General features: G+C 40.3%; 1 protein-coding gene across 1 annotated transcript in view; it reads left to right on the forward strand.

Annotated features, from left to right (window-relative positions):
* Positions 1–3,975, forward strand: part of nbas (NBAS subunit of NRZ tethering complex) — a 170,552-nt gene extending 166,577 nt beyond the window's left edge. The window contains 1 exon segment of the mRNA XM_061753787.1: positions 2,148–3,975. Coding sequence (XP_061609771.1) covers positions 2,148–2,426 — 279 coding nt within the window. The 3' untranslated portion in view covers positions 2,427–3,975.
* The last annotated feature ends 12,150 nt before the right edge of the window (positions 3,976–16,125 follow it).

The following is a 16,125-nucleotide window of genomic DNA, read 5'->3' on the forward strand; positions in this document are numbered from 1 at the left end:
AAAACATGACTTTGGCGATTGTTTGAGCATGTCTGAACGTGTGTTTTATGTATTTGCTACAAGTCGCTGCACAAGCAGGAGCTTGGAAATCACTCCTTCCCGGAAGCATCGCCCTCGTTTGAGTGTACCCCACCAGGAGAAACACTCGGGCTACAATGGAAGTCATAGCTTGTGGACATATCACAGCTTATTGCCACCATAGTAGCAAGGAGTAAGAGTTAATGTTGATTGCTTAATGTCATTTATTGACACTCCAGTTAAAGTTCACTGTAAAACTAAACACACATAACAAAATAATTACACCTATTGAAATGCATCACAGACTTTCTTCGTTTTTGTTCACATAAATCGCTAGCTCAAAGCTAACACACTGAATGAATAACACCATTGACAAGCTAATGGAAATTAGCATTGAACTTGCGGCACTTATATCTCTCAAAATAATGAGTATTGGTACACAAACGCTGTATATCCACATACATACAGGCACTATAACAATACTCTATTGCATATATTCTTCAAACGCTGCAAAAAACAAGCCATAATAACAATATTGGATGGTGACTTCTACTTTTTTTTGCTGTGTCTATCTAATGGCATATATCACACTGCCCCTCAGAGGCCAAGACATGTACAGCAGGAACAGCAATTGTCGATAAAACTAAACCCTAGTTGCATCACGTTCAAAAGTGCATTACCGCACATGTGGAAAAAGCAAATGTTCCCACCATATACTGACAGTAAAAAGAAAAAAACAACAACTGAATTAAACTTTAATTATTTTGCACTTTAAAAGTATAATTTGTATTTATTATATATCGAGATTATGTTTCATGGTTTTCAAATTCATTTTTTTAATCCATTCAAATGTAGAATATGCTTATGTTTAAATTAAGCAGTCGTTATGTTGCAATTTAAATATTTCATGTATTTTATTCAATGGTAGTACATTCTCATTTTTTACGTTACTTTATGTAACCCATTGGTTAATAATAAATGGGTCAGTTTTCCTCATACCTACTGTTGCTGATTATTGTTGTCTGTTTGAGTAATATAACTTCATCAAGCCTTTTCTAACATTCCATACTACAAAATAAGTAACGTATGTAGGATTATTGCTGATATCAGATCGGACCAATATCGGCATCGGCCAAAATTCAAGGCTGCAGTATCGCTATCGGATCGGTAGGGAAAAATTTGGATCGGGACATCCCTAATATATATGGACCCAGAATTGAACCTAGAACCTCGTTTTATACTGTAACGGCAGGTAATTTTATTAACTTTAACATTATAAATGTATGTCAAGTGTTTCAACGGGTAGGCATAGAATAGGGTCGTGCTCAGCTTGTCTGTGAAATTCAGGTTTGTAATCCACTGTAATGACTAACAGATCCCTGTAGAAGGCAACATTGCAACACTATGGATTTGGATCAGCACAGCTTTTGAGTAGAAGATAAAAGATTACACAGCGAATCTGGCCTTGTCACATCAATCAAAGTAAATCAAAGAGGGAGAGAAAATTTCAACATATTGGAAGTTGGGAGACTTTAGGCACCTCACACTCCAATAGAGTGTGGTTATGTGTGGTATAAACGGAGTATGTGTTGCAGTAGGTAGTAGAAAGTGCGTGTCATGATCGTGAAAAAATATGATGCAGGTGAGGAATTGAATGACAAACGCCATATAACAAAGCCACTGATGTTCAACTCAGTGAATCAGCGTCGCTCACGGTGCGTTTCTGAGATGTATATCTGTAAATAAATGATTACATTGCAATCAAAAGGCCTTTATCAGTCTTGTTTTTGTTGTTTTTGTTTGAAGTGTGTCGAGTGTTATGGCATAATGTGTAAGATAAAATGTCAGTCTTGTTTTGTTGTTTTATAGTTTGGGGCGTCAGAAAACCAAACAATATTACCATCACTGTTCTGTTAGACATTTCTTTTCACAAAAAGCAAATTTGTCCACTTTTGGGTCCGAAACCAGAGTTTGTGGTGAAACCAACACATTTTCTACTGCTGCTTACGAAAGAGCAGAAAAAGCTAGAAACAAATGTTTTCTTGTGAAAGAAGAGAGTGGAGTCTTTCCTTGAGCTGGTTTGGTTCTTCTATTGTTGTTAAAAAGGGAATTTGTTTCCTCGTTTACAGGAGACGGCCGCGGCGGCGTGTGACGGCGAGCTCCTTTCTCTGCTGCTGGACGCCGGACTCCTGGTGGGCTGCATATCGTCGGCCGCCTACCCGCTGCTGCACGCCCACCTGCTGGCGCATCAGCGGGAGGGCGGCTGGGATGTGGAGAAGGCCGCCGCCCAGCTGCTGGCGGCCGGCCATGGGGCCGAGGCGGGCTCCCTGCTGCTGGCCCACCACGGCGCCCTTCCGGCGCAGTTCACCTTTAACTCGGCCCTCGCCGCCCTCAAGAAGTGGCTGTGAAGTGCGGGTAAAGTTTCCCAGACATTTTCAGTGGTGGTCAAAATATCAATGAACCATTTTTCTTTAACATCCAGCAGTCAGGAATCAACAAGCAGGCTGTTTATGCTCAAAAGCTGTGTCCCATTGTGTGATGAAATAATTGCCAAGTGACTGTGGAATATTATCAGCCTTGTTCTTTTTGGGGGGGTGGGGGGGGGGGGGGGAGTCCCTCTGTTGTTTAAAATGCAGGCTTGGCACCATTGTCATACTAGTGTCACATTAATTCCCACAATTTTAGCGTCAAGTTGTGTTGTACACCAGCTAACAAAAACAAAAGCCAGTCATCATGGAGCGATAATAATACCTGTTCTAGGGAGAATTTAATAGTAAATTGTACAAAAGGGAATGAATTGATATGAATTAAAATTTGCTTATGCTTGCAACACAAACCTTGACCTGTTATAATTTGTGTTACTCAAATCCTACGACAAAAAAATTTGACAAATGCTGCAGATGATCAAATGTAGCTCTCAAATGCCTAAAAGGTTTGTAACAAAAGGGCCAAACCACTTAGAATAACATTTCAATATTCTAGAACAGATGCCACGAATGACCCCTGACCATAAGACCATTGTAGCCATAGAGAAGCATGAAGAAAGCCATCACAATAACAGCTGGTGTATCAAAGAAACGGGTTGTGGGGGAAAATCCCCTTAGCATCACACTTCAAAAAATAAATACAAAATAAAAATGTTGCTCCAAAAACTGTAAAAATGCTGTGCTGAAAATACCCAATTTAGTATAATTTCTAAAATTAAATATTTGCCAACTGTCTGGTTTTAGTAAATAAAGCAGGCAGGAATTGGTCAACCAACATCACATTGTCGCAATATTTGCACTTCTGTAAGAATGTGAAAAGAGCTAAAAATGGTGGCCCCCGTAAGCATGTAGATGCCATCTTTTAAATGTTTTTTAGAATAAATACATTTTAGATTTAAGTAAACAGTAAATGATAAAGAAGATATGCACATTCAAAATATAACAGAACGTTAGTTCCCCTTTAAGTGAGTTTTTCCCCTCAAACTTTCTAAAATAAAATATAGACGTAAGGCTAACTGCACTGAAAAATATTATGAATATACACACGCACACACACTTAATCATGAATTAATAAAAATTACAAATGGTGGTTCATAATAAGGGTAAAAGGCCACAAATGCTATGCAGGAAAACCCGTTTTTGCCTGAAAAACTAAACTAATTTTGTCATTTTTAGGGCTATGGCATATTATTTTCAGTTGCATTATTTGTTCAAACCCCTGCAATGCAAAATACTGCAACAAAGACACAAATGCTGTGCTGAAAACACCCAATGTAGGCAGAAAATGTCAATTTAGTTTATGGTTTAGACAATTTTCCTAACCCTCTGAAATATTGTTACAGTTAACGCAAAATCCCTTGAAATTTTTGTGAAAACGTGCTCACATTGTTTGTGTGACCATGTAAAATATGTCCTTGTGTCTCACTAACCACAGCTGAAATCAATAAAAACAAACAGATCACCTCTGAAAGATTTTCTTGACCTTTTTTTAATGTTTGTTTTTGGTACATTATGTATAATTTTTTTGTCACTTTCCGAGGCAGCCAGGTTAACATGTCACTGCCTGCTAGCGCTAATGAATGCCTGTTCTCATAATGATTGCAGTCAACGACATACCGTGTTTTCACGACCATAAGGCGCACTTAAAAGTCTTAAATGTTCTCCAAAATGGATGGGGCGCCTTATAATGCGGTGCGCCTTATGTTTGCACCGAGTTCCAAAATCTACAAATGTTGTTGTGTGATGAGCGCTCCGCTTAACTGACTGGGAGCATTTCCTGCCGACACGCTGCTTATACAGAGGAAAAACGGACGTGGCTGAGGACAGCCTGCGGACGTAAAGGGGGAAGTAATGTTTCCGACGTAAGCCTGTTAAGATTTTATTTTCCAAATCACACGTTAAATATTCCACTGCTCCTATGGCGTTATGTAGCCTGAATTTTTATGAAAGTTGGTGTACACCTTGGTCTTGGTCACTAACCTATGCTAGCACAGTACTAAAGTCATAATTACAGTAGATATTTGGATGAAAACCATTTCTAGGCCAAAAATATAAAACAACCCAATGAAAAACAGCGCTAAACTATCCTTGCTTCTTGTACCATGAGACGGCGTGTTCTTATGTCATCTGTAACCTCCAAATGATGATGTATGTCATTAGTAAACTGCGGACCCCTGTAGTTAACCTGTCTGCGAACCACTTTGGGGTCTCAACCCAGCAGTTGAGAACCACTGGTCTAGCCCATAGTATGGTAGTTTTTGTTTAGTCTGCCCCTCACTGGCCAGTTATTGCGACTGCTCTTAGGTTGCATGGGTCAAGGGTTAAAAGTAAGATGGCCACCTCAAGTCAGGTGTATGTGTGTGGGCTCAGTGGAAACAAAGAGCATGGAAGCAGGCCTCTCTGTAATTTAAGGCTTTCAATGCATTCTTTTGACATTTTGTTGTTTTGTTTCAAAGCTTGAAAGATCAGTATAGTTTGGATAGATCAGTATAGTATCAACTCATCCAGCCATCCACCATCCATAACCCGGGTCCTGTCCTCACTTCAACAAACAAATGGTGAGTGAATGCATTCAAGTCCACTTTATGGCACATTCCAGGCAGAAATTTCATTTTCTTTCATTAAAAATGGTCTTTTATGTTCTTATTTTAAAATGCCGAATTCAGACTTATTCAATCTTTTCTATTTTATTCATTTTTACTCTCATCCATTGTGTTCAGCCATTACAAAACTTTGAAAGTGTTTCTGATGAGTCCAACTATAGTGTTGTATTATGTCACGGCGGCACAAGAAAATCAAAAGAGGAACTATTTGAGTTCCTTAACGCTCCTCTGTTAAAGACTGCTTTATTTCTGCTTTCCTTGCATTCATTAAAATAAAAATAAAAAAACATGCTTGTCCTTGGTTGTAAATGTCTGTGGAAAATAAAAATCTGAATAAGAAATTCACGGCCACACACACACAATCCTGTCAAATACGTAGACGCGCACATTCACATTTGCTATTCCTTCTTCCCGTTTCTTTTTAATGTTTGGTCGGTGACCTTGTTTCCAAATAAGAATCCCTATCCACGGAACTTGTCTTTTGAGTATTTAATACAACGAAATTGGAAATACAAGTTTACAATGTTTTGGTCGAGTGGGAGAGACAGCCCGCTGGACCCTCTTCCTTCTCTCGTGGGATCCGGAAGCTGAGTAAGCCTCATTTTCAGATAACCGTTCCCTTAGCGGCTCCTTATCAAACCGGTTGTTGCCTGTTCTTAGTCTGAATGTTATCAGTATGTCTGTGGCACATGTGTGTGAGGGTGGGTCTTCAAAACATAGTGTGGTCAGTTTTAACAAAGAGAAGCTACGGTGTGTGTCCTAGTGTCCTGTAAGCAGCAGCATAGAAATATATCTTAGAGAATGAAGAAAGTAATTTTCGCAAAAAGGCACCGTGACAGCACTGGCCTATCAAGGAAAAGGGGATTGATAGTGAACCCTAACTATCACAGATTCTATTACATTAAATGATAATTATTTTTTATTTCGAAATGTATATCAATTCTGATCATTCATATTTTTAATGTCATTTCGATTGTTTTGAAAAAAATATTAATTAATATAAGATACATTTGAATGTAATATTTTAATAATAATAATGCTAAAATTATGGGGGAAATATATTAATTCTAAAATAATTGGAAATGACAAAAGTTTTTACTCCAAAAAGGGCATTTATTTTCCACGCACGTTTGAAATAAAAAAAATAATACAAATACAAAGGAAATACATTCTCAACGACAAAAAACAGCTAATCCAGTTGAAACTACTCCCTACATCCCGCATTACACAATATACAACTAGTTGTCCTAATAGTCATTAGAAATGACATACAGTAGTGGAAAAAAAACCTGACTAATAAGTGGTTCTACTAGTTTGCCCTAGTCTTTCTACTAGTGCGCTGAGTTATCTTACTCGTGAAGCCAAAGAGCGTACTAAGACCTTATGATGGGTCTCGAATAAATACTCAAACGATTTTCCATAGTAACCTCTTACAACTGCGTACTAACAACAGAAATAAGTGTGTGTGTAATTTTGAGTGTGCGATGGAGAGATGAGATCTGCCGAGGGCAGCGGTCTGGAATCTTAACTAAGAGAATCGCCTGCTGCGTGCTGAGAAGGTTTGAAAGCACACGTCAGGGATTTAAAGCTAATTAGGAATGAGGCTGTATGTGCACACGTATGTGTGTCTGTGTGTGCTTTATGTTGACAAGTGTGTGTTTGGCTGTGAAAAGTACTAAGATCTTAAAATGAAAGTGGAGGTATGTAATCGTATTTATAAACTTAAAGTAACGGCTTGAAAAAATGTGCGCTTGTAACATGGTCAATAGCATCTGGGTCGTTGCCCTTGTAACCCCAGATCACCTACTGTTTTCATTGAACCAGCCAGGTTCCTGCCTTGAGATATGAGTTTAATTTGTTGTGTGGCCATGCTCGTAACAGAAAATATGTGTATCTCAAATCATTGTTCATCATTGAAATGAATGGAAGTGCGGTTAATCCATTCCAGCCCCCCCCCCCCCCCCACCCCCCGCCCCGCAAAAAAAAAAAGTTTCGTAATCCGTTTTTAATAAGGAAAATAGCACTATATCTTATTGTACTTTACAAAATAAAAACATATTGTGATAATATAATTAAATAAAGTGTAAAGAATTTGTGCATCATTATTAATTCATTATAGCTCCTTCTGGTGTGCGCGTCCGCCGTGCGGCAGTATAATACAGTCATGCAAACAAACAAAGAAGAGTTTCACAACTACTGTAAGTGACTCAATAACTGCAGTCATATTAGAATAATAGAATGGAATAAAATAATTCTTTTTTTGGTCCTCCGAGGTGGAAGATTGTCTTTGGCTCACCAACATAGAATGTAGCACTAGAATACAAATATTGCAATTGTTTTTTGCAGAGGATAAAGAATATGCGTATTGTTAGTATTGTTATATTGTCCTGTCAATTTGTTTTCAAAATTTCATTGCTTAAACACTGCGACTATCCATGCTCTCCGTTAGTCCGTCTATGCGGTTTTGAATTGTGTGTTAGCATTAAGCTAGCAGAGCGCAAAGTTGTGTGCTTGAAAATCTAGCTCAAATTTTTTGCTCGAAAGTCAAAGCAAAAAACATCAGCCAAATGACGGCTCATATCCCCAGAAGCTCGTATTTTGGGTAACTCGTATCGCACATCCCGTGCGTGTAACATGGTCAGTAGTGTTAATGCCTGGAGTAGGCTGTTGCCATGGTAACCAATTATCACCTGCTCTAGAAGTTTGAGACTTATTGGTGGCCCAGCCAGGACAACTCCCACACTTCACATTCACATGATGTGAATAGTGTCTAAGTTATTGCCCTGGTAACCAAGGATTACCTCCTTTTGACTAGATGTTTAGTACTGTCGTCAATGGACCAGCCAGGACACGTCCCATGCTCGGGATGCAAGTGTAGTGTAGAACAGAGACTGGTGCACATTTTAAACGCGATCTTCCTCCAGTCATCAATCAATGACCGTGGTGGGAATCGGCGCGCCCGATTGGTTGAATACTCCACGGCAGGTTCCTAGGGGAGTCGGAACCAATCAAAGCCTGTTAACCTCAAATCAAACCAAAAGTGCCCCACTCTGTCTCTGCAAATGCCAGGTGGGAATAAAAACATTGAGTGGCGCGGTTGACGTAATAAGGTGCTGATTATGTTTGAAAGATAATTAGATCAAGCAGATTAATGCAGCACTCTGGCGACTAATTACGCTGATGTGCTCGGTGCGCTCTCGTTGATTCGTCCTGATTGGACAAAACACACTTTTGTTGTTGTTGTTGTCGAGGGTTTTGCTGCCCGCTAATGAGAGCAGCGACTGGTAGCTGGAGTTGCGCGTCGATGATACCCATCAAGACGGCGGCGGCGTTCGCCCGAGTGGCCGTGGAGTGGCTCCTTATATTTCAGCGTCCTAGTTGCCGTGGTCATCAAACACAACAACGTTTTAAAATGTATTTTTATTATATTTATTAGAATCCCTCAAGGGGAAATTCAACTTGCACTCTGCAAGCTTGCAAGAAGAAGAGGCATAGCAGTGCTGTATTTGAGTTGTTTGGTTGATTAATGAATGGAACTAATGGGTTTGATTGATGTATTTATGGATGTATTCATTGATTGACCACGATTGACCGATTCGTTCGTTGATGGCTTTGTGGATTGATTGTTTAGTCCCAGTTGGTTGGTTGGTTGGTTGTTTAGAGTCATTGGTTAGTGATCAATTGATTTGTCGGTTGGTTGATTGAGGGCTTGATTGATCAGAACCAGTTGGTTGGTTGTCTGATTGATAAATAGTTTGGTTGATTCACCAGTCCTGTTTGGTTGGTTGTATGACTGGATGATTAATGGACTCATTTATACGTCCTGGATGGTTGGTTGATTGACCGATTAGTCCTGTTTGATTTATTGAGTGACAGACAGATTAATTGATTGGTTGACTGCCTTATTAATGCTAGATCGCGCAATCCTGATTGGTTGGTTGGTGATTGATTGGGTGATTGTTTGATTTAATAATGGCTTATTGCATTGACTGATTGGTATAATGATTTGTTGACTGATTGGTCCACCTCACTGATTCGTTACCTTGGCTGAGTGTTTGGTTGGTTGACTGATTGGTTTCTTGATTGCTCAATGAATCCCAATTGGTTGGTTTGTTTAATTATTGATTGGTCAGTCATTTCTACAGGAGTCGGAGCGTACAAATGAACTTCCGATGTCAACGCTGAGTTGTTAAGTTTTAAGTTTTCTCTCTCGTCTCTTGGTAGTAGTTTCAAGCATTACATATTCCACTTACCATCAAGGACGTGAAGGAGTGGAGCACTGCAAACAGCCGACAACAGTCAACATGGGAGGGAAAGCTTATCTTTGATTAATACACGGCCCTGAAATTAATTCAGCTTATTGCAGTTATTCCGTCTGTTGTGTTTCAAGACGGACATGATTAGAGTTCAGAGTGGAGGCGTGACCAGCGCACAAATCACAAAAATTTCCCGCCACCGCCGTACTGGGTTGCTTGGGCGTCGAGCATGTTGGCAGCTAAAACCCAAATTCTTTTTTGGAACGTGTTGCAGCCATAAAATTCTAAGTTAATGATTATTTGCTGAAAACAATAAAGTTGATCAGTTTGAACATGCAATATCTTGTCTTTGTTGTTATTCAATTAAATATAGGTTGAACATGATTTGGAAATCATTGTATTCTGTTTTTGTTTGTTTAACACAACGTCCCAACTTCATTGGAATTGGGGTTGTATTTGTCTTCCACGTCGACTGCGTGAAAATTAATAACACCACTGTTTGCCAAGTTTTTTGTCTTCTCATCCACCGCCGTCGCACAAATCCCCAGCGTGGCTCTTTGCTGTCATTTTACACTTAAAAAGACCATAAGAATTTAAACCAAAGTGCCATTTTAAGAGGTTCCGTTTTTTGCTTCTTGTTCTTGAGCTGTTCACTGCCACCGCCACTTAATTAGTTAGGCAAGCACTGAGGGCTAGATTAAACTGGATAATGTGAAGCGTAGTGTCTGATTGTGCAATTGATCACGCCAAAGAGTGAAGCTTATTGGAACCTGACATCTAATACCAAGAACCTAATGGATGTTTAATTTGGCATTCCATCCATCCATTTTCAATAGCACTTGTCCTCATTAGGGCCTCGGGACTGCTGCAGTCTATCCCAGCTGACTTTGGTGTTGAGCCGTGGTACATCCTAGACAGCCAATCACGGGCCACATGTCGACAAAAAAACCACTCACGTTCACACCCATGGACAATTTGGATTCTTCATTTAACCCAACATGCATGTTTTTGGAATGTGGGAGTAAGAAACTGAAAAGGACAAATTCCACTCAGGACGACCTTAGCTGTGAAAAAAATATTTTTCATCCAGTCGTAAAAATCCATTTTCACTTGACACGTGTTGTTACATTTCAGGTATAATGGTTGAACTCATTCACTGCCATCCATTTTCAAAGCAGCGTTTCCCATATTGCCAGTCGTTTTAGAGCATATTGTCTGATCTATCATGACCCACGGAATATTTTGTGCTGTGACAATATAGGCACCAAACATACCAAAAGAAAGAGTAGATTTCTTTCACCGGGGGGGGGGGGGGGGCTGTCCTTCCCTTTTCCGTTCTTGAATAATCAGCAGTAAAACATAGGTTATTATTTTACCAGAAACCCCAGTTTTTTACAAAAAGGGAGAAAATGAGATTTTTGTGAAGACATGTCAAGCAGAACAGTGACTTTGTTGACATTCGCTTTTGTGACACCTCAAACGATAAAACAGCAAAAACAAGACTGGGAAAGGGATTTTAATGGCAAAATAACTAATACATTTACAAATATACAACTAAGAAATGTGCCGTTCCTCCTTCACTCCAAGAAGTGCGTCATCTTTTCTCACAATTGCAACACACTTTCTGCTACTTACTGCGACACTTACTGTTTATATTATGCATACACATACTCTTGAGTGTCAGGTCCCCAATCATGTCCGACTTCCAGCGTGTTGGCATTTCTCTCCTTCATAATTGACACGACAAGCCGATATTCACCAACTAATCTTCATCTTCTACTCAAAAGCTGTGCTGATCTCCAAATCAAAGCAATGCAACACCGCCATCCACAGGGATCTGTTAGTCAGTATGGTGACTTACAAAACAGAATTTCACCTACAAGCTGGGCGAGACCCTGTTCCACGCCTACCTGTTGAAACACGTACTTGACGAATATATGTGGCAGTGGCAGTAAATCGGGAAACTCTTGGGGGGGGGAATGGCTCCTGCATGGCCCATTCTAAATAAAATCAGAGACAAATGCACCAGTCACGCCCCGTCCTCTCTCGCACGCCTGGCAGCCGACATCTCTTCCATCCTCGCTGCTTTCCCTCCGGTTTCTCCTATGGGGACCGCACGGGAAAGGAAAGGTGCTACGTTGCTAAGGTAACCAGTATTCCTATAATTCCACAGCCTCTCGCAAATATCTTCCAAAGGGCCAATTTGAGGCTGGAATTGCCTTTGGAATTGGAAGAATCCGTCACACTCGCATGCTTTTAAAACATAGTGGTATGGTAACAGCATAGTCAGATTGTGTTATATTTTAAGTAGTGTTGCCTTGACTACAAGTTTGATTCATTCGAAAACGCTCATAACTCATAACACTCGGAGATAATCTTTCCCCCATTTGAAATGAAAGCAAATGCCATTAGTCCGTTTTAGCACTAAAAATACAAACAAAATGTATAGAATTAAACAATTTGTGCATTGTTATTTTGTGCTTCATTGCCCATTAACATTGTGCTCCTTCTGGTGTATGTGCCTTGACCAGCCCAAACGGTGGCGGTATCATACAAGCATATGACGAAGAAGAGTTTCACAACTAAGTGACTCAATTAGCGGCAGTAATGTTAGTCGTCACTGAGGACAAAGAATGTATGCCTGTGAATATTGTTATATTGTACATCTACATGTGTTGCTGTTCATTCGTGTTCAAATATCCACTGCTTCACGCCGTCACATAGATCCTACTCGTTAGCCCGTCTCTGACATTTCCGATTACGGTATGTGTTACCATTAAGCTAGTGGACTTAGCATAGTTTAGTGGGTTGTTTTTTTTTTTTAAATATAGTGTGTAATTCTTAGTTTTATGTGTAAAAGTGAAGGCCTCCTACTTACAGACAGTGCTGCTGCTTTCCGTAGCAACAAGGTTCAAGTGGGCTCAGCAGTTAACTCTTTAAGGTCTCTGTGTTTGTGTGACACAGAGAGATGGCGGAGAATTGAGATGATTACAACCTATTGTAGGGAGGCATTTATTTTCTCCATCGGCTGACTCATCAGATGATGGGTTCAGACTCAGCAGAAAGTCTCGTTCGTCTCAAGAATCCCGCATTATATTTTGTGACTTTCCCGCTCGGAAAGCAAACAGAATAATTAAAGCCGAGACGAGAGCAAGCGGCTGCTAAACGGTCATTTTATCATCTCTGACCTGACAAACTGTCAACTCCCGCACCCCCTCCACCGCCTTCGCCTCCTCCAGTGCATAGTAGGCAGTGACAACACAATGATAGGTAATTCCTAGGAGGTGGGTGTTTAGAGTGTGGAAAACTGGCAGCTGCGACAATGAGGTGACATCGGCGAATGAAGGCAAGGATACGTCTGCGTCCAATAACGAGCTTCACTATCACTGATGCCGGTAACGCTTTACAAAAAATCCGCCATTTTGAGTAACGAGTGAAGTAACGTGTTACTTTTCCCAGGAGAGTAATTAGACTACAGTTACTTCTTCAATCCATCAATAGTTACGTTTGCATCATCAATGTCTCTCACCAAACAGTAATTTGTAGCTGGTGATTCAAACACAGAAGCAACAAATGTGCAAAAGCATTTCACCGAGACCACCCTTTTTTCCAAGGAGTAGAAAAAAGCGATTGGGACAACAGGAAACAGAGCTGGAGGTGGCGGAAATGAAGATGTTGAGGTTTGCTCGCGGAGTGACCAGGTTGGATAAAATTAGAAATGAGCTCAAGGTTCGATGTTTTGGAGACAAAGTTAGAGAGAGCAGACTTCGATGGTTTGGACACGCCCAGAGGAGAAATAGTGAGTATACTGGTAGGAGGATGGAGCTGCCAGGCAAGAGCGCTAGAGGAAAACCAAAGAGAAGGTTGATGGATGTCGTAAGGGAAGACATGAGGGCAGTTGGTGCTCGAGAGGAGGATGCAGGAAAAGGATGATGCGCTGTGGCGACCCAAGCCGAAAAGGAAAAGAAGAAGAAAGAAGAGAGTCTACTCTTTCTTTTGTCACAGAACACACGAGTCTTGAAAGATCAGTCAAAATGTTCTAAAATTGTTGGCAATATGGGGACCTCTGCTTTGAAAACTGGAAGTAAATCTGGTAATAGAGAGTATACTAGAAGAATCTGTGGACCGAGTAGCGAACCTAGTGGAACACCACCAGTTTTCTACTCTAATGGCAAGTCATTATGACTGTGTTTCTTTAGAGTCTGCTTTAAAAATATGGGCACCTTGTACAGAGTCTCGTGGAGCACTGCCAGCGCGGACCCCTAGTGATTAGTTGCTGTTTTGTGAAGGACAAGTAAAGTCAAACGCAACATTGAAAAGTCAGTAGTGAAAAGTTGGTTAATTCGACTACTTTTAAGCAGTTTTTTCCAGCTTGAAGTATTTACCTCAGCTCCTGTGTGTGTGCGTGCGTGCGTGCGTGCGTGAGTGTGCTGCAGATGTTCCATTAAATCTCATATCCTGCACACACGCGGGAGGGAAAAAAAAAAAAACCTTAGGGCGCTGCCACAAGACCTCGGTTAATCATCTTCGCTGGCCAAAAGTCACATAACCCACAAATCAATGTTTAAATGTGTGTCTGCTGTATTAAGCAGCCGATCGATTGCCTGCGCCAGCGCATCAGCCAACTAAAAGTCCTCGGTGGTGGGGTGGGCCCTGGAGTGTGGGGGGCACTTGCATGCGCATGTAAAATCCACAGTCGACTCCACCTGCTCCATTTAGTCAACAATGAACACGTTGTGACCTTCTCCTCTCTTTTATATCCACTCCAGTTTCCCTTCATACGGGCAAATACAACCCCAATTCCAATGAAGTTGCGACGTTGTGTTAAACATAAATAAAAACAGAATACAATGATTTGCAAATCATGTTCAACCTATATTTAATTGAATACACTACAAGGACAAGATATTGAATGTTCAAACTGATCAACTTTATTGTTTTCAGCAAATAATCATTAACTTAGAATTGATATGGCTGCAACAGGTTCCAAAAAAGCTGGGACAGGGTCACGTTTACCACTGTGTTACATCACCTTTTCTTTGAACAACATTCAATCAACGTTTGGCAACTGTGGACACCAATTTTTGAAGCTTTGTAGGTGGAATTCGTTCCAATTCTTGCTTGTTGTGCAGCTTCAGCCGGCCCAGAGAAGCCGGTGGCATTTCTGTGTGTTGTTGATAAATGGCTTTTGCTTTGCATAGTAGAGTTTCAAGTTGCACTTACGGATGTAGCGCCGAACTGTATTTACTGACATTGGTTTTCTGAAGTGTCCCTGAGGGATCGAAGGTCACGGGCATTCAATGTTGGTTTTCGGCCTTGCCGCTTACATGCAGTGATTTCTCCAGATTCTCTGAACCTTTTGATGATATTATGGACCGTCGATGATGAAATCTCTAAATTCCTTGCAATTGTACGTTGAGGAAAATTGTCCTTAAACTGTTCGACTATTTTCTCACGCACTTGTTCACAAAGAGGTGAACCTCGCCCCACCTTTGCTTGTGAATGGCTGAGCAATTCAGGGAAGCTCCTTTTATACCCAATCATGGCACCCACCTGTTCCCAATGAGCCTGCTCACCTGTGGGATGTTCCAAACAGGTGCTTTCTCAGTCTTTTTTTGCCACGGTCCCAGCTGTTTTGGAACGTGTTGCAGCCGTAAAATTCTAAGTTAATGATCATTTGCTAAAAAAACGATAAAGTTGATCAGTTTGAACATTAAATATCTTGTCTTTGTAGTGTATTCAATTAAATATAGGTTGAACATGATTTGCAAATCATTGTATTCTGTTTTTATTTATGTTTAACACAACATCCCAACTTCATTGGAATTGGGGTTGTCTATTCGGACGTGGCCGTTTGGCCTATAGCAGGTTTGGCCAACAGTGTTGCCACAGCTAAAGAGTAATCTGAATTACTTTGATTATTTTATTTCTTTACAATCTCTTTTACAGTGGTGCCTCGTGATACGAGTTTGTTCCATGATAATGCTCCTAACTCAAAACAACTCATATCTCAAATCATCTTTTCCCATTGAAAGGAATGAAAATACCATTAATCTGTTGCAGCCTTCTCCAAAAAAAAACAACAAAAAATGTTGTCATGTGTAATTGAAGGAATAAGAGCACCCAATAATACTGTACTTTATCAAAACATACAGTAAGGACAAAAGTAAACCGAATTAAAAATAAATAGTTCTTGTCACACTGCATACATTGAATGACCATTGTGCTGCTCTTTCTGATGTGCCCGTTTGACCACCTGGGGACAGACTATACTGTTCGTTGAGAGGTCTCAGTTCGTCTCAACTCAACAGTAAGGCAGTAATGTTAGTCATTTTACGTGGAGGATAAAGAATAAGACTGAGTACTGTTATATTGTCTGACTGCATGTGTTGCTGCACTGTTTGTGTTCCATCCATCACAAGGGTTCTAGCACTGCAGGAGATTAGAATTAGGCTAGTGGACTGAAAGACTAAGCTATCAAGTTGTTTTAACTACGCAACGTCTAATTCTTGTTTTATGTTAAGTTTGACAGTAAACTTCAACAATAACGTTTGAAGCCTATTTTTTGAAGAATTGTTCACTACGCTATTGTTCGCAAAAGCAGTGCTATTTGTCTTGATTCAAAACTGTTTTTTTTGGGTGGGGGCCTGGAACGAATCTCAGTGGACTGTTGAGCTGTCAGATGAGATGATGGCTTTGAAGTGAAATTTCCTAGGTAGTGAAAGGCATAGTTTAAAAAGAAAAAAAAGTGAGGTTCGTTCA

The sequence above is a fragment of the Phyllopteryx taeniolatus genome, chromosome 18 (genome assembly GCF_024500385.1).
Source record: "Phyllopteryx taeniolatus isolate TA_2022b chromosome 18, UOR_Ptae_1.2, whole genome shotgun sequence".
In the NCBI taxonomy this organism is placed as follows: Eukaryota; Metazoa; Chordata; class Actinopteri; order Syngnathiformes; family Syngnathidae; genus Phyllopteryx; species Phyllopteryx taeniolatus.